Genomic DNA, 16,999 nt, shown 5'->3' on the forward strand with positions numbered 1-16,999 from the left:
TTCATTTTGCTCAGATTATTTACAAACTTTAAAAAAATACATAGCATGAAAAACAAAATGGTCCAAGATTTAGGGTACATATTTCCTCGATGCCCATTTTTTTTTTTTTTATTGAAGTGCTTAGTATAATCTGGTAAGATTTTATTTATTTAAAATGTTTCTATATCTCTTCTAACGGATTGAACATAATTAGCTCAAGAAAATGGCTTGCAATTTCGGAACCCTTTGGGGTTGGGGGGGGTCCGTTTCTTCAGGCAAGTGTACACAAATTATCTAGAGTGAAATGACAGTAGTTATCCAGGGAATTGAGGCCCTAGGGACAGACAGTGGAGTAGATTTTGGACTGTTGCAGCCTCTTCTTTCCTTACATTTTGGGAAACAAGGGAAAAGGCACAGAGTTTTATTTTGCTAACTGGGTAAGGCTGAAAGGAAGAAAGCTCTGGATTAAAGAGACAAATAACTAAGTTATAAACGTACTTTGCTGTTTTTTTCTCCCCAACATGAGAAAACAGCGGCATACATTCACACACATTTTATACTTGGTAAAAAAAAAGACACTCATCTGTTATTTAAAAGGATGAGGTATTTAGGAAAGCTAAGTGAATTAACCCAAGACTTCAGGCAAGATGCTGAAGTTAGAACTGAGGTCTGCTGACTTCTTACCCAGCGGAACCCTAGAAGACAGATGACAGAGGAACCCTAGAAGGTTCTGTTGCACTGTTTTACCCCACAGGCCCTATTAAATTTCTCACTTTTCCAGTTGAGTTAGAAATGAGTGCATATTGTGCATCTTTTCTGTTACACGAGAGTAAGAGATTCAGTATTATTAATCAGTGTTTCAATGCCACAGATTTAATTGCTAAGCATTATTAAAATACATTCAAGTAATAATTTTGTTTTGAAACTAAAGGAGATATTTTACATTTTGATGCCATCACCTCTGACAAGCTATTTCTCACTTTCTATCTACAAACCTTTAAATTCTATAAAATGGGATTTTTGTCAGGCAACCTACAACATCCAAAAGTAACATTAATTTTTATCTGTCAAGTTGTGCTAATTAGAGTTTAAAAAAAATTTAAAAAATCATGTCTGAGTTCAGACTATTGAACTTTTTTTTTTTTAAATGTAATTATCATTATGTTTCTCTTTAAATGCGGGGCAACGTTTTTCCTTTTCAGGTAGGTAAAAGCATATTGGCCTTAGTCCAATTTAATAACTGCAAGTTGTATAATTCCCATCACGAAATATGAATATAATCATGCTCCTAGTTTATGCGGAGATACCAAATAGGTTATAGATGTTACCTGAAGTTGGCCTTTTCTGATCCCTACAGCTACACATTGGAAAGGAGATTAAAAGGACCTGTAACATTTTTCAAACCAACAGAAATCAGTCCTGAAGTGACACAACAGATGTATCTACAGTACAATTAAAATCTAATTGCTTCAGAATAAAAGGTATAATATGTATATTATGACAGTTCTCTAAGAATATAGTAACTTATTTAATATTAACCCGATAGATTATGGGAGTTAATGTATATTCACTATGATCTGAAACCCTTCTGGATATAGGAGATGGGATATCCCAATAAGAGACTAACTTTTTAAATTACATGCAAGTGATGACAGATCTTTTTTAAATGTTCATTTATTTTTGAGAGAGACGGTGTGAAAGTGGGGAAGGGACAGAAAGACAGAGGATCTGAAGCAGGCTCTGCGCTGACAGCTGAGAGCTCGACCTGGGGCTCAAACTCACGAACCGTGAGATCATGCCCTGTGCCAAAGTTAGCCACTTAACTGACTGAGCCATCCAGGTGTCCCAAGTGATGACGGATTTTGAAGAGGTCCAAGAGTAGGCAGGTTAATAGGTAAAAATACCTGCCTTGGGATGACAAACAAGTGGTTCTTATAATCTCTGCATCAATCTCAATAGTACAGTATCCTCACTAATGAAAATGTGGATTCAGAGTATGAAGTGACAGCTACTCATTATGGCACTGTAACTTTTGAAAAGCTATCACAGTTCAGTGGTATTGATGGGGGAAGAGAACAGAGGGTTGACAGTGGGGGAGATCTCACTGAAGAGGGGACAGCTCTATTTGGATTTGAAGAGTAAGGAGGATGTAAGATGGAAAAGGATGAAAAGGTAAGGACAAGGGTGAAGAATAGTGCGTCTGGCACTTAGGGGCTTCCTTGAAGACGAAGTCTGAAAATCAGTACAGTGGGTAATAAAAAGAAGGAGTCTGGAACTCAAGAAAAAGATCTGAACTGATGATACACATTTGGAAGCTACATCGAAGACAGCCCTGTTGTCAAGATTTGCTTAGAGAAATGAAGAGAGATGGGGTCTAAGGATGGGAACGTGGGGCAGAGAGTATCAGGGGCTGGCAGAGGAAAGGGAACCAGTAAAGATTGCGCAGCCTGAGAGGCATCAACAGGGTAAGGAAGAGAGGTGGGCACGAGTGGAATCTCAGAGTCAAGGGGTGGGATTAACAGCGTCAAAGACAGCCAAGCGTTCAGACAAGAGAAGGACCAAGGCATCCATCTGTGCCGGCTGTGACAGGTGGCACCGCAGGTAGCAGTTCAGGTCTAGAGGTACAGACATGTGGGGAGTGGAGAGCCATGTGCAGACGACTCTTTGAAGACATCCGGTGGCATAGAGAGCAGAAGGAGAATGAGAGCAGGTTGGAGGTAGGGATTGGATATACTGGTGGACTATATACTGGGGTCTAGTGTGATCCCCGATAGCATGAAACAAGTGACCTTCTGGGAGTTGTGTCCATGGGCCCCGTCAGAAGGACACTGGATAAGAAGCCTATGATAGCAGTCAAAGTAAAAACCAGAAGGTGTCACAACGTGATGGGTTCACTGAGAGGGAGTACATTATACACAGTGGACAAATGACTCCAACTTTGAAATCTAAAGATCTAGCATCGTTTCAGAATTTTTTTTTTTTTAATTTTAAAAAAAGCTAAGTAGTGTTCTTATAAGCAGAGTTAGGAGAAGAACATAACCCAATTTGTACCCATGACTCGACTATGGCAACAGTACGGTGAATTCACAGGATTGAAAATCTAGGTACGACGTTACTTTAAAAATATGTGCCTTCAGCTTTGTTGCCTTAAACTGTCATTAAAAGTGAAATACTATATATCAAGGAGGTACATGCTTAGCAATATTTGTTGCACTCCAATTTTCTCTTACTTTACCAACACGATCAGCATTTAACTGAAACCTATGGAAAGTCAGGATTAAGGATCAGTGTATTATATTGACATGGGTTAGAGAGGTCTCCATGTTTAGTGTTGCTTGTAGATCTCAATTTAACGTGGTTTTAGGTAGAATTATTAACATTAGCTAATATTCTGAAAAGCCTTTCACAGATGTCTGTGAAACCACTGAGTAGCATAGGTTTAGCTGTTTAGATGGTATGAAGGGTGCCAAACAGATCATAACCAATAAAAGGTTACATTAAGCTTTGGACAAACAATTTTTCCACTACAATAAATCTTGGGTTTAAGAATCAGGATGTAATCACGAATCCTTTTTGGGAAAAACGTTTGAGCTCCTGAGAGACGCTCAGCTTCCAGTTAACTGCCAAGGTAATGGGAACACTTTCTCCATGAGCCAGTCACTGAGGAGACCGTTTTCAAGGTGCCAAGTTTAGAACAGTCCCAGGGCCCATCACCAGCTCAGGTTGTGGTCAGTGGCCCTTCTTTAAACTGACGTATTCTTGGGAGTTTGCACTGTCACTTGTACCTGAATAGGCCTGTGTCCATTTGCCCTATGGATGTCCTGAGCAAAGTTCTTCTTGCAATACGTGCCTACCCCAGCTTGCTGGATTACAAAGCCACACACTCCCAGAGGTGACCGGTGGGGGGGGAGGGGGGCAGTTGTCAGTGATCATCTTACTTTCAGATGAACAACCCAAGCCTAGTGGGTCCAAGTGTGTGGCCTGCTCAACGCTGTTTAGTTTAACAGCAGGGTCTAGAAGAACATCAGAAGGATTTCTAAAATTAGTGGTCAGCACTACTCAGTGTCTCTTTTGGCAAATTACTCCATTCATAACTTACTGTGATGGGAAGCCAAGTATATGAGAACAGCCTTAGCTCTTCTGTGATTGACATATGGATATTTTCCCTTGGCTGGTTCAACAGCCTGGAACTTCCTTGATGTAAATGGTAAATCACTCACACCATTCTTAGAAATACACAAAAGAGGGGGGTGCCTGGGTGGCTCAGTTGATTAAGCATGTGACTCCTGATTTCGGCTCAGGTCAGAATCTGTTTTGTGAGTTCTAGGCACGCATCAGGGGCTCTGTGCTTCGGATTCTCTCTCTCTCTCTCTCTCTCTCTCTCTCTCTCTCTCTCTCTCTCTCTCTCTGCCCCTGCCCCGCTCACACTCTCTCTCTCTCAAGATAAACTGTAAAAAACAAAAATCAGAGGGGGTCCCTTTTGGCGAAACTACAAAAGCCAACTAAGCCTTATAGGGCAGCACTCTGACATTTGGAACCAACTTTACAGATCATTCAGAAAGATAACTTGAGTAGTACTTCTTAGCCGTAAGATGGGTTAACAGTACTTGGGGGCTGGAAAAATTCACACTTGCAGTACGAGAGAATCAGCAGGGGAACTGTTACGGAAATGAAGGCTACAGGACTGCCAGACTATTTCTACAAAAGTAGAATTGTCGGGCAACAAGTTTACAGGACTGAAGGAAAAAAATTGAGGGGAAGGGAGTATCAAGCACACGAAAAGATTGAGAAGGAATGGAAGGATTTAACTTAGAGTTAAAAGAAAAGGGGCGGGGACTGGAGAACTCAACTTCCCAGCATTATTTAAAGTCGAGATCCGACAAAATTCCAACAACCAGTTTTTCAGAAACATTGGAGATTTCAGCCACAGAATCAGAGATTCTTCTTCACTGCTGCAAAGCAAATATCAGGGCAACTGGGAAATTTTGAGCAGACATTCTTAAGCAAACAAGGGCAGAAAGACCAGTGATATTGGATCTATTTTTACTCGTATATACAGCCCAAATTGCATTCTACGAATATGGCAAGAAATTTTAACGTGAAGCTCTTCACAAACGCTGTAAGCGAGGACTGCTTGCTAGACTGATGCCCCCGTCCCCGAAACGGACCTAACTGCCTAGATGTCCAAGCTCACCACCGCCACATGTGGTTACTACCAATCCCCCCTCCACTGGCTGCCTCAGCCAGCACCTCCACCCTCAGCCCTATAGCAAGACCCCCCAATCCCCCACTTCCAGCTAAGTGCCAGGCACTCTGCCAGGCGTTTTGCATACTTTATCTCCCATCTTTATGTGAGAGCTATTTTTGATCCACATTTTCCAGCGAATTCCAACTTCTATTTCCCAAATGTTCACTGTATGTTCACGTGAATCAAGGCTCGGAGGCTCCAGCTCTGCCTCCGAAGTCTATGCCTCGTCGAAACAAGGCAACACTTTAAAATCATGCAACAACTGAAAAATAATGAACATTTTGAGGCTTACTAAGTGAAAAGAATTGCCACCAACTAATTGGGACAAAGGTAGGAATAAGGCATTCCCATTTTGACACAAATGTGTAACTACTGGATCCTTGGCATGTAAGAGTTTAACCTTAGACTTCTAGGAGAGAATTAGACGATGTACAAATTATACACAGGAACTTGCAAAAAAAAAAAAAAAAACACCAAAAAACTTTTCAACAGTATAAAAAAAGGCTTCCCCAATCCCAACATATGTTTTTACACAAATCTGCATGCTCCAATTAAATCAGCTGAACTGCTGGTGTGCGGCTGGACCGCCTTAATCATCTTTCTAAGTACAATGTACAATTTGTGGTCTGATTTCTAGCAAGAAAAGTGCACCTAATTTTGGCTCTCCCCATACTTAAACCTATTTTAGAAAATTAGAATCTAACCATAGCTTTACACAGTCTTAAAAAAGAAAAACTGTATGCAGCTGCTGACAGGTCATTGATGTTGTAATACTCGGGAGTACCCGAGCAGAGATTTTATAGTATTATCCCAATGAATGGCATAAAAGAGACTTGGATTTTAAAAATTCATCTCCACTTGTCAAACGTTATTAGGAAAGGAGGGAAAAATGGAGATTTCTTGGGACGATCTGACACAATGGCATGTTTTTCCGGTCCACCATGTCTGGCTGGCAGAACTCTTTTCTTCTCTGGTGTAATAAACAACTGTTTAGTACAATGCCATCTTTGGAACAAGGCAAGTTTTATGTTCTTTTTTAAGCTCTTGGCTCAAGAGAACAGTCTTATGGGAAATGGCTATTGTGTTTACTGTTATTTGATGATGAAATGTCATCTGACTAAAATACTTCTGTAATAAATTATTCCATTCAATAAAGCCATCAATAGTTTGGCTGGTTTAAAAATGCAATTTGCATTATAATGCATTGAGAAATCCCTGATGAAACACTCCTGTATATATTAGTTCAGATCAACACATGCACAAGTGTGCTTTGCTCGGGCTCTCCTTCAGGCTTAAGAGTTGTTTGTAACTTAAAATATGATAAAAATTCACAATCTCGAGACGTCATTACCATTTCACAGCTTAGTACGGAATCATTCTCAAGAATGAAAATGCTCAAGTATTAACGTAGAGAGTGATGACCGGCTAGACGTGAATTAGCAGTATTAAAATACCGTCTCCGTCCATCCTCTCATAAAATGTAAACAGCTGCTACTTCATCACATTTTTGCTGACCTAATGCAACAGCTCCACCCACCCACTCACTTTCGTGTGCAGTCAAATCTCCTCCGTGTGGTTTTTGTCAGACCACTAGCTTTTTTTCATGGTGGTGTTCATCATTACATGCATTTGGTCTATAAACTGCGTGATTAGAATTACTTTCATTTTGGGAATTTTTCAGTGTCCGTTAAAATAACTGCAGACATCCCCCAAAAGCCACTGTTGGTAGTTATTGGCCTTGTAAAAGAAAACAAGCTCCTATTTCTTAGTCTGGTGGTGACCCATGACTACTTCTGGGAGAGGAATCCCTGTTGAAGGAAAACCGTGTATACTGACCAACACTCTGCTAATGCAAACTGAAAAACATTTTCCTCTAAGGAGAAAGCCTTTTGAGGAAACAAGAAGCCATTCTTCTAAGGAGCAATGTCACCCAGGTGCCCTTAGGAATGCGGGATAGTGTTGAATGTGCCACCTCCCTCACTGTGTAAAATGTGGCAGGGTCCCAGCCTCTGTCTACCAAGTCCTCTGGTGCCTGAGATCCCTGTGGAGACAGGGACTGGATCTTAGGGGTCCTTGTGTTCTGAGAGCCAAGCACAGGGCCCAACACACAGTTTGGTGCCCAATAAATATACACGGATAAAGACACAAAGGAATCACTGAAGTTTCTGATAATTCAGACTATAGTTCTAACGGGTCAGTGTTCCCAATCTCGTTGTGGTATCACAACTCCTGGTCGTGTATTCCAGCTGCTCTCAGTATCTTTATAGGGCTGAAATGAGTATCTGTGCTGTATCTTGTTACCATCTCGTTTTCAATCAAGCAGGGACACGTTTCAGTAGTTTGAAAAGCAATGGACTCCAAATATGCACTGGGCGTACCTGTTTCTTTAGATGCATGTGCCATGAACTAACGGTTTATTCAGCATATTAGAACAAGTGCTCAAATAAGAATCTGAAGTTCTGGACTCCAGGTCTGACCTGACTCTAATTGGCTGTGAGACACTGGGTAAGGCTCAGAGACTTTTTGGGTCCTTTCCTCTGTCAACAAGAAGGTTGTACTAGATCATCTATCAAGTCCCTCTTGGTCCTAGTATTTTTAATTTTTATTACTGTTTTTTTTTCTTTAAGCCAAAATGAATGCTAGAGTACATTTTTTGAACAAAAACCAAAAAGGAGTCTAAAAAAAAAAAAAAAATGAGGTGTCTGCCTTCTCAAAAAGAACTTGAACTCCTAGTTGTAACATATACTTAAACCTGATGGAATTCTTGTGCCATTTACTAGACTATTCCTTCTTTTCTGTCAAGCAAGACCTAGAGATTTATATTCATTGGGTAGCATGGGTTTCATGGACTCTTTGAATTTTATGTACAATTTCACATAGTTTCAGAAGTGCAAAGTTCATAGTTTTAATTGATATTTAACTCATGATTTTAGGAAGCTCAGCCTAAATCATAGTCTAATGTCCTTAACTGCTATTAATGGACCTACATTGGAATCCTAGGTGAGACACTAATTCTGAGCTTGAGCATGTCTCTGTTCTCTTTTTGGTAAAATGGGAGTAGCATTTACCCTCAAGAGGATTATAAAGACTAACAGATTATACATAGAATTTATGTATATAAAATCACTAGTCCAGAAGCCACATCATACCAAGTGCTTAATAAGTAACATACATTTTGCTTTTTGCTTTAGCAAATGGAGTTAATTATAACTCCTTAATTTAAGTCATCATGGTTGTTCACTGCTGAGAATCAAACTAAGTTAGTAGGGGTGGGGAGGATTCCTTTTCAAGATGGAGAAAGTTGGGGTGGAAGTAGGTGTCTAAATATGGGAGCTTGTAAAGGAATCCACCTGTTTGATAGGATCTTAACCATAATAATTAATACAATTATACCATAAGTGATTGCAGCCATTGGTTGAACCAACAGTTTAAAACAATTCAACATGCTTTATCGTTTTGGTTTACATAGGTCTCATTTTGATGAGGTTTTCTGACTCTTCTGAGTGAGCTAATGGGATTTTCTCATCCAACCATTTCTTGCCATGAACTCACTGAGACTTAAGGGGGCTACGTGAGATGGTTTCTGAAGTCCCTTCTAGTTCTAAGACTCTATGAATCTCTTCTGAATCAGAGGGAAATCTTTAAAGGACACAGATATCTCGGGTCTCAAGCTGGCACACAGCTCTCTCACGTCTTAACTCAGTAGGCAATGGGGTGCTGTAAGGTATAGGAAATTGAGACTCGCTCTCCATTTGGAACCATTCTAAGCACAAGTGACTGTGAGAGTTCTGGATCCAAGACAAAACTTGTTTACGCTTCAAGAGAAGGGAGTGAGGAATGCTGCTGATACTCAGTACAGTATGACCAAAACATAAATGAGACTGGCTACCATATGCCACTCAGAGAAGCAGTCTGCTTCACTGGCCCACCTTCAGAGCAGAATCTCACTATCCGATACACTAACTTAGTTGGGTGGTTTCTTCTATAGCATCCTTCCCCTCCCAAACTCTTTGGGAAAGAGCCTAAAATTTTTCAGTCTTCTGGGCCTGAGGCCCAGGGGTCGAGTAAGCTGGGCAGTTAGTGAGCAGTTGAGATTTGAACTTGCATCCAATATTCTTTCCACTCTAGCAGTGGTACCCAAATCATCAATGGAGAATACCAGACTGTTAGTTGTATCAGAAGTGACTGGGGGAAGGAGGGGGGGAAAGCAGAGAAAAATGTATTTCTAGGTCTTAGATCCAGACAGTCTAACTTAGGTTTGGAGGAAGTTTTGGGATATGTATTTTAAACAAGCCTCTCTGTTAATTCTGATGTGCAGCCGGGTTTGAGAACCACGGGGTTTCTGCTTTGGGCCACAGTCTCTAGGAAAGGCTTTCTGGAGGGAGATTTTCACATTGAAAAAACAATGCGGACTGAAACATGGAGTGGGTTGTGAGATGGCCTTTAATGAAGAGTCTGGCTTGTTTGTAAGAGAGTAAGACAATGGTCCCAGCTAGTGCAGCTCTGTGAAGGAGGAGTGAAGGGATCCATCTAAAAATCAGATCGCATGCAAGTTCAGTGTCCGGGACTCTCACGAATTGGTAGCCCTGTGTCGAGAAGGATTCCGAAGCAGGGAGTGGTGGCATAGAGCCACACAGCCAACATGCCAAATTTAAATACGGAACCTTATTTTAAAATGACAACATATGGTGTATTTTATAGTCCATCAAGATTGGCTTTGTTTAAATTGAATAGAAGATAAAAATAAGACGAATAGTAAAATTTAATTATCTCCTCCAAATTTTACTTGGCCCCTACAACTCTGTTTTTAATTATAGCTTCATGACTTTACCTGAATTCCTCAAGTGCAAATGCTTTCTTTTAAAATTTATTTTCATCATATCTTTAGTGCAATGCAGAAAAGGAATCTTAAATATTTATTTCGGCATTTTATATCTTTATTGGTTTTGTAAACCACTGAAATTGTGGAGTGTACTTTGAGCGGATTCCATATGCAATAAATCAACTGGAGGACAGACTACAATGTACACCACTTACGGAGTGAATCACTATAGCTAAAAATATAACTTCTTTCCCTCCCACCCCTAAAACCTGCCAACATCCAAACAACTACAAAATTTCCTGCTAAAAAGATGCGTACTATATTCCAAGATAAATATATACAAATTAAGCTGAAAAACCTCAAGGTGTTATTGATTAATTCTCAAACATTTCACAATCAAGTCTCATCGATACTATTTCCCTCAGATGAATGCAAGAGAGGAATAGAATGATCGCAGAGGACATGAATGTGGAAAGGAGGCTTTGTAAAATACCTTAAAGGCAAAACAGAAGGAAAAGTGGGCAGCTGGGGATGAACAGGCAGACAACCACAAAAAGGAGGATCATACTTCATGAAACATTCTTAGTAACAAGGGCCTCTACTTCCCTCCACTTCTTCGAGCTGCTTCCCAGGCTGGTCCCAGGTCTCTTTCGTTTCTATGCACCCCCCCCCCCCCCAGTCTGAGACATCTGTGGGAGTCAGGTGCTTCAGAACATCTTAACAACACTGGGCACCAGGCTAGGGAAAGCGGACTGAAGAAGCCAGAACCCAGAAGAAGTCCTAAGAGTGGCAGAGGTCTTACTGTCAGTCCCAGCCAGGCCTGTTATCACTGGGCACCTGGTTTTCAGGATTAGGTTTCTGGGCAAGCTCAACACTGTATTCTGTCTACAAGGGGCTGCAACATTCTCAAAATCAAGCCAGGGACTTCAGTGACCTCCCCAGTATACTTAATTGGTTCATCAAGCCATACTCTTTCCTATCACCTTAAGAAAAAAAATCTTAAGACTTAGACCTAATGTCTACAACAGAGCACAATGAATGTTTTCTGAATGTTGATTAGAGGTCTGCATGGTTGGCAGTGGCTGGTCTTGGTAGATAGTTAGCAACCCTTCAATATGAAGTATTTAATATTAGGTCCCTGAAGAATCCAGGCCGGAAAGAGGGAAAGAACTACTGTTTTCAGAGAGATCTAAAAATCAACAAAGTAGCTCAAGAAGGGTTGTCCAACAAAAAGTGAGCCAATGTGAGAAAGGAGTTTGGCTGGTTGTGAAGGTGTAGGGACTTATTTAGTAACTGAGTTATTTAGAAATTTAGAAATTATCTAGAAACAATTTAAGCACAGGGGTGCCTGGGTGGCTCAGTCGGTTAGATGTTGGACTCTTGATTTTGGCTCAGTCCATGATCTGACAGTTCGTGGGATTGAGCCTTGTATCAGGCTTTGTGAGGATAGCTATGAAGCCTGCTTGGAATTCTCTCTCTCCCCCTCTCTCTGCCCCTCCCCACCACAGGTACTCTCACTCTCAAGTGAAAAAAAAAAAAATTAAAATAACTTAAGCACATCTATTTTTTTTCTCCTGTCACTAATTCTGGCCACAATTATGAAAATATTTATATTCTGTTCACACTTAGGGTTCAGTACACATTACTGACTGACCTATCAAATACTCAGTAAATTAAACCCCATAAAAAATGTGCCTATCGATAACAATGAAGATAATGGTGATCCCTGGATTTTTTTTTTCCCCTCTTTTGGTAAATATCAAATTCAGAGTAACCTTTGATATATAAAGTCAAAGTCAGAAGCTTGGCATCAAAATGGAGATAAAAAGATAAAAAGCAATTCGTGAAGCAGTTTTGAAATTCTATGTTGATAAATGTTAATCGGAAATTTAAGACTTACTTCCAAACCAAAGGGAATTGGCAAAATAACCTCATGTCTTAGGAAAGGTTCAAAACGGCTTTAAGATTTAGATTTCACATAAGGCAAAGAAGAGCTCACTACATTGGGGCAATTGGCAACCACTTTTAATTAAAACGAACTCATTTTATCTTTTATTTGAGCCAAGAATATTCTTCCTGAAGGCTCTTTGCTGCCTTTCCCCACTTTGAAAGCGCGTTCTGGGCTGGGATTTATAAATGTCACATGAAATGAGTTTAGGTAAGTGAACAAGCATACTACAGAAACAATGTTATGACAGGAACAACAATCCTTTTAACATTAAGAATAATCTCTTCAAGACTACAGCATTTATTTCTATATACCCATGTACAGGCATTGGACACGGACACTGATGAAGAATTTACAGAGTTCCAGAAGGGCAGGGACTTTTCACCCCCCACTTCACTCAAGCCCCTGTGCCTAGAGCAACGTAGACATTCAGCAAGGACCTAGTGAATAAGTCAATGAAGGACTTGGAGTCCCTTCTAGTGCATCCAGACCTTTATTCCTCATGCCCTGGTCCATTCACCACCACCGCTGTGCCAGGAATCAGAGACCTGGGCATGATGGATGTCCCTGGCAGACCCAGAGTGTCTCAAGTCAGACTGCTCAGCAGTCAGAGGCATCAAAAGCTCCTCAGGAGAACGTGAACTGACAGAATTGAACAACAACAAGAAAACCCCACCTATTCTAAGGCTGTAGTGTTTAGTCTGTCTCATTAGGAGTTTGATGGGAATTTCATGGAGAATTAAACAGTGCATTTTGAAGAAATGAAATTCTTCAAAGTCCTATTGAAACCAAATACTTAGGGGAGTTAAATCAAATTTCTAAAAGCAGTTTATTGCTCTTTCCACACATGGATTTTCATAATATGGCTCCATTTATTGACAAAATAGCTCTTATCAACTGAAGGAAATGAATGAGAGAATCAAGAACTCGAGGAGGAAACCAAAGGAAAATATTAAACTCCCATAAAAAAAAATGAAAGGGATGTAAAATTGTAGTTTTCCATAAATGTCAAAATACCATACTTAAAATCTGGAAAACAGATACGATGCTTCCCATGGTGCAGCTTACACGTTGCTGTGGTTTCAACCTGGTGGCAGGTGAAACTTGGAAACAGTGCCTGTTACATTTCGTCGCTACTGGACTAAGACCGTGGCAGAAAAAACACCCCCCTTCTGGTTTGAAAATAAAGATACATCAAAACTCTCGAGTTGAAAGGTTAAGTGTACTCTCTGTGTAGTTGATAAATGCAGGCCTAATTTGATCAGGGGCCGTCGTGGGCACTGCTGCCCTGACCCAGGCTTCTGGTTTCCATGTGGGTAAGATCTAACCAAGATGTAGGCTCTAGGCCTTTGACCTATCCGAGACCTTGTCCGGGCCAGCCGAGGGTTCTGGTTAACAGCCGGGGAACCAGAAGTTCAAATCAGGAACATGTGCACGCTGCTAACAGAACACATGGCTCCAAAATTAAAAGGCAACATGATCGAGTGCTTCGGGATATTTTAACAACTAGGAGAGAGATTATGGCTAGATAAAACTGGGCTTTCGGGGTCACTCCTGCTCATTCATGTTTCTCTCCCGTTTCTTTCGACTAGACAAATTTAATTTTATTGTATTTCTTAAGAATTTGCTAGAAAAACACAAGTTTGGCAAGTTGTTTCATGGTTGATTGATCTTGGGGAAATGGGGATGTTGTAAGGTTTCTCTGTGACATGTGTCACCTATTAGATAGTTAGCTTTTTCTATTTCCAACTGAGCCAAACCAAATTAATTAGAAAGAGGTTTGAATTACAAGCTAAATACAATGAAAAGTAATAAAAACAGAAAATGACATTTAGGTCATCAATAATATTCCTGGGGTAATTCGGCATTGATTTTTCTTGCTTTCTATGATAAAGAGCTTTACAAGTTGTCGAACTAACAGTTTAACCCTGGTTGTTACAGTAGTTACAACTGCAGGCATCAAGAGCACAAATTTAATAATGGGCAGATTTATTTTCTTTTTGGTTCACACTTTGTTTCTTTGGGAATCAGTACTAGGAGAAGGCCCGAGTTACCATGCACCCGAGGAAGGCTACACATCAGAGTTCTTGTTCGATTCAATCTTATCAACAAAATTACACTCAAAAGCAGGTGCCCGATTCAGGTGAGAGAGAGGAGCGAGCGAGGAGCTAGCGAGAGAGGAGACACTCCTACTAGTACATTATTATTATTATTTTTTTCCATCAGTCAGGAAAAAAATCTAGATTGTGACCATCTTAGCCAAGGAGTCCTTCTACTCTTCAAATTTTAGTTTTTGCTAAGTGAGAAGTTCTTGGTTCAGTTTTGCAATGCCTGAGGTCCATGCAAACCAATGTTTTGAGTTACTTTTAAGATTTTGGTACAGGAAAAACCATGGTGCAAAGACTTGCCCTCCAAATAGCTAAACTTTGCAATTAGAAAAAAAAAAAAACAAGGGAAGGTACAGGTTTTATTTTGTTTGTAAGGATTTCCAGTTGATGCTTGGAAAAAGTATTTGAGGGAGTCTGGGGACCTCTCACTTAAATTTAAATCCCGTATCTTTAGCTGTCTTAGGGGGTTTGATGGTGAAGTCCCTGCTCACCCCCCCCCCCCACTCCCACTCTTATCAGTTAGTGGCTCGCAGGTGCCTGGGACTGTGGTAAGGAGCCCCCTGTATCCGGGTCCTCAAGTGGGTTCCTCTCTGGCTCCCAGTACTGTTAGTAGCCATCTACAAAGACCACAAGAAGCCATCTTTTCCCAGTTCAACCTCAGGATATGCCATGCCAAACCATGTTTCTGGGGTTTAGGAAGTGGCTCTTGCAGGTGCCAAGGCCTGGAAACCGTGCCAAGTGGCACAATAACCACCACTTGGCAGAGTTGTTACACCACCTCAGAGAAGCAGCTGGGATCGCAGGAGTGCCTTCAGCTTCTGAAGGTGTTTCTCCCTGGCCAGACAGGCTGAAAGGCTTCAGTGCCGAGTGGATTTTGATACTAGACCATTTATCTACCCTCCAAAGAGGTACATGTCAGAGGGGAGAAGTCCAAGCTTCTTGTCATGGCTTATGAAGTTTATAGGATCTTGCTTCCCCGAAAATTCCCTTCTACCACTGTCTCATCCAGCCTAACAGAATCAGATGCGGTTTTCTGTGCCAGTTTTTCTAATACTTCCGTACTCTAGCTTTTGTTCTTTATTTTTATGCCTAGAATTACTTCATCCCATAATAGGCTAAGGCGGAGTCTAGTGATCTCTTGATAACCCTAATGCCCCATCTGTTAGGTCAGAATCACAAGTGTGGCTAACCCCAGATCTAGTGCTGTGCTATCCAATATGATAGCCACTAACTAAATGTACTATTAAAGTCAAAATTAAAATTACAATGAAAATTAAAAATTCACTTCTCAGTTGTGCTGGCCACATCCAAACTCAATAGCCTTATGTGGTTGTCTTACTGGAAAGTACAGATAGAAACCATTTCCCATCATTGCAGAATGTTCTTTTGAACCCTGCAGGTCTAGAGAATAAGGGGTTGACAGACTGTCCCATGTACTTCGGGACTAAGAGCCTTCCATCCTGAAAAACTCTTGAAGCCAAGTGTTCCTGATGAGGGTGGGGAGAAAGCTCAGTTCTCAGTATTTGCTTGGCCCTATTTCACTAGATCCCTATTGGATTAAAGGGTCAGAGAAGTTAACAGGACACTTACAGAACATCACGACCACATCTGGGAACTTATTTTTCCACCTGAACCCAGAGAACAGCATGAAGAATGATGTACTTCTTGATTCTAAGCCTGCCTGAACATTAGCAGATGAAATAAATAGGTCTAGGATTACAATGCAGGAGAAGAGAGGAGAGCACGGATTATTACCAGTGAGACTATACTGCTAATATGGTTGGGTTGTTTGCAACAGCACTTTTGGATTATGTAGACTTCTCTTACCTATCTTAGGAATCAATCCACTCTTTAAAAACAGTATCTTTAACAAAACGAAGGGGGGGGGTAGAGGCAAATGAGGAAACCTCTTTATGGAGAGCAACCTGATGATTATCAGAGGAGAGGTGGGTGGGGGGATGGGTTAAACAGGTGATGGGGATTAAGGAGAGTAATTGTGATGAGCATCAGGTGCTCTGTAACTGATAATCACTACATTCTACTCCTGAAATTAATATTGTACTGTAGGTTAAGCTGGAATTTAATATTGAGACAGAGAGAGGGAGAATGTGATTGAGGGTCAGTGAAAGAGGGAGACATGGAATCCGAAGCAGGTTCCAGGCTCTGAGCTGTCAGCACAGAGCCTACTGTGGGGTTCAAACCCACAAGACATGAAATCATGACCTGAGCCGAAGTCAGACACTTAACTGACTGAGCCACCCAGGCACCCCTAACGAGCTGGCATTTAATTAGAAAACTTGGGGGAAGAGTAAAAAACGAAATAAAACCCAAAGCACTATCTTCAAATAACTGACTTCCTCTTGGAACGCAATCCCTTTGGAATTTGGAGATACAATCAAATGAGGTCATCAAAACATGATGCTACCAGAATTTAGAGAGAAGATTGAAAAGGCCACTCAGTGAAACTATAGAAATCAGTTCCAGTATTCCTTCAACATACACTTCTCAGGGCCTCACTGTGCCCCGCTCAGTGCCGGCCACCGATGCAATGGTGGGCAAGATTGAGTTGGTTCTTGCTCAGGTAAGTGTCATCACCTGTCAGCATAACTCAAACTAGGAGACAATTGGAAAATGGACTATCTGTGGAGTGAGGCTACTGCCCTAGAGGAGGGTAGATCTTCAGAGAGGCAAAACTAGAATAATGTAACAAAACCAAGGTACACAATCCTTGACCTGAAACCCTTGACCCAGATGGCTTTGAGAATTAAACTGAACAGAATTAAAAGTTTATATATTATCCTATAAGTTATATCCGTAGTGGGGAACACAGCAGTCCTCTGTCGACTAACATATTAGTATTTCTGAAGGGAAACAGGGCTTTTCGAAAGGAGATG

At 40.9% G+C, this 16,999-nt stretch overlaps 1 protein-coding gene across 6 annotated transcripts in view; it reads right to left on the reverse strand.

Moving 5' to 3' along the window:
* Nucleotides 1–16,999, reverse strand: part of CDIN1 (CDAN1 interacting nuclease 1) — a 275,902-nt gene that overhangs the window by 81,183 nt on the left and 177,720 nt on the right. The window contains exon 9 of one of the 6 annotated variants that reach the window (XM_058738267.1): nucleotides 4,419–4,931. The exons of 4 other annotated variants lie outside the window; for them this stretch is intronic. In XM_058738267.1, coding sequence (XP_058594250.1) covers nucleotides 4,784–4,931 — 148 coding nt within the window. In that variant the 3' untranslated portion in view covers nucleotides 4,419–4,783. Of the gene's footprint in view, nucleotides 1–4,418; nucleotides 4,932–16,999 lie in introns of those variants that run through there. One more of the 6 variants, XM_058738271.1, reaches the window with a different exon arrangement.

Source organism: Neofelis nebulosa, chromosome 7 (assembly GCF_028018385.1).
Source record: "Neofelis nebulosa isolate mNeoNeb1 chromosome 7, mNeoNeb1.pri, whole genome shotgun sequence".
Lineage (NCBI taxonomy): Eukaryota > Metazoa > Chordata > Mammalia > Carnivora > Felidae > Neofelis > Neofelis nebulosa.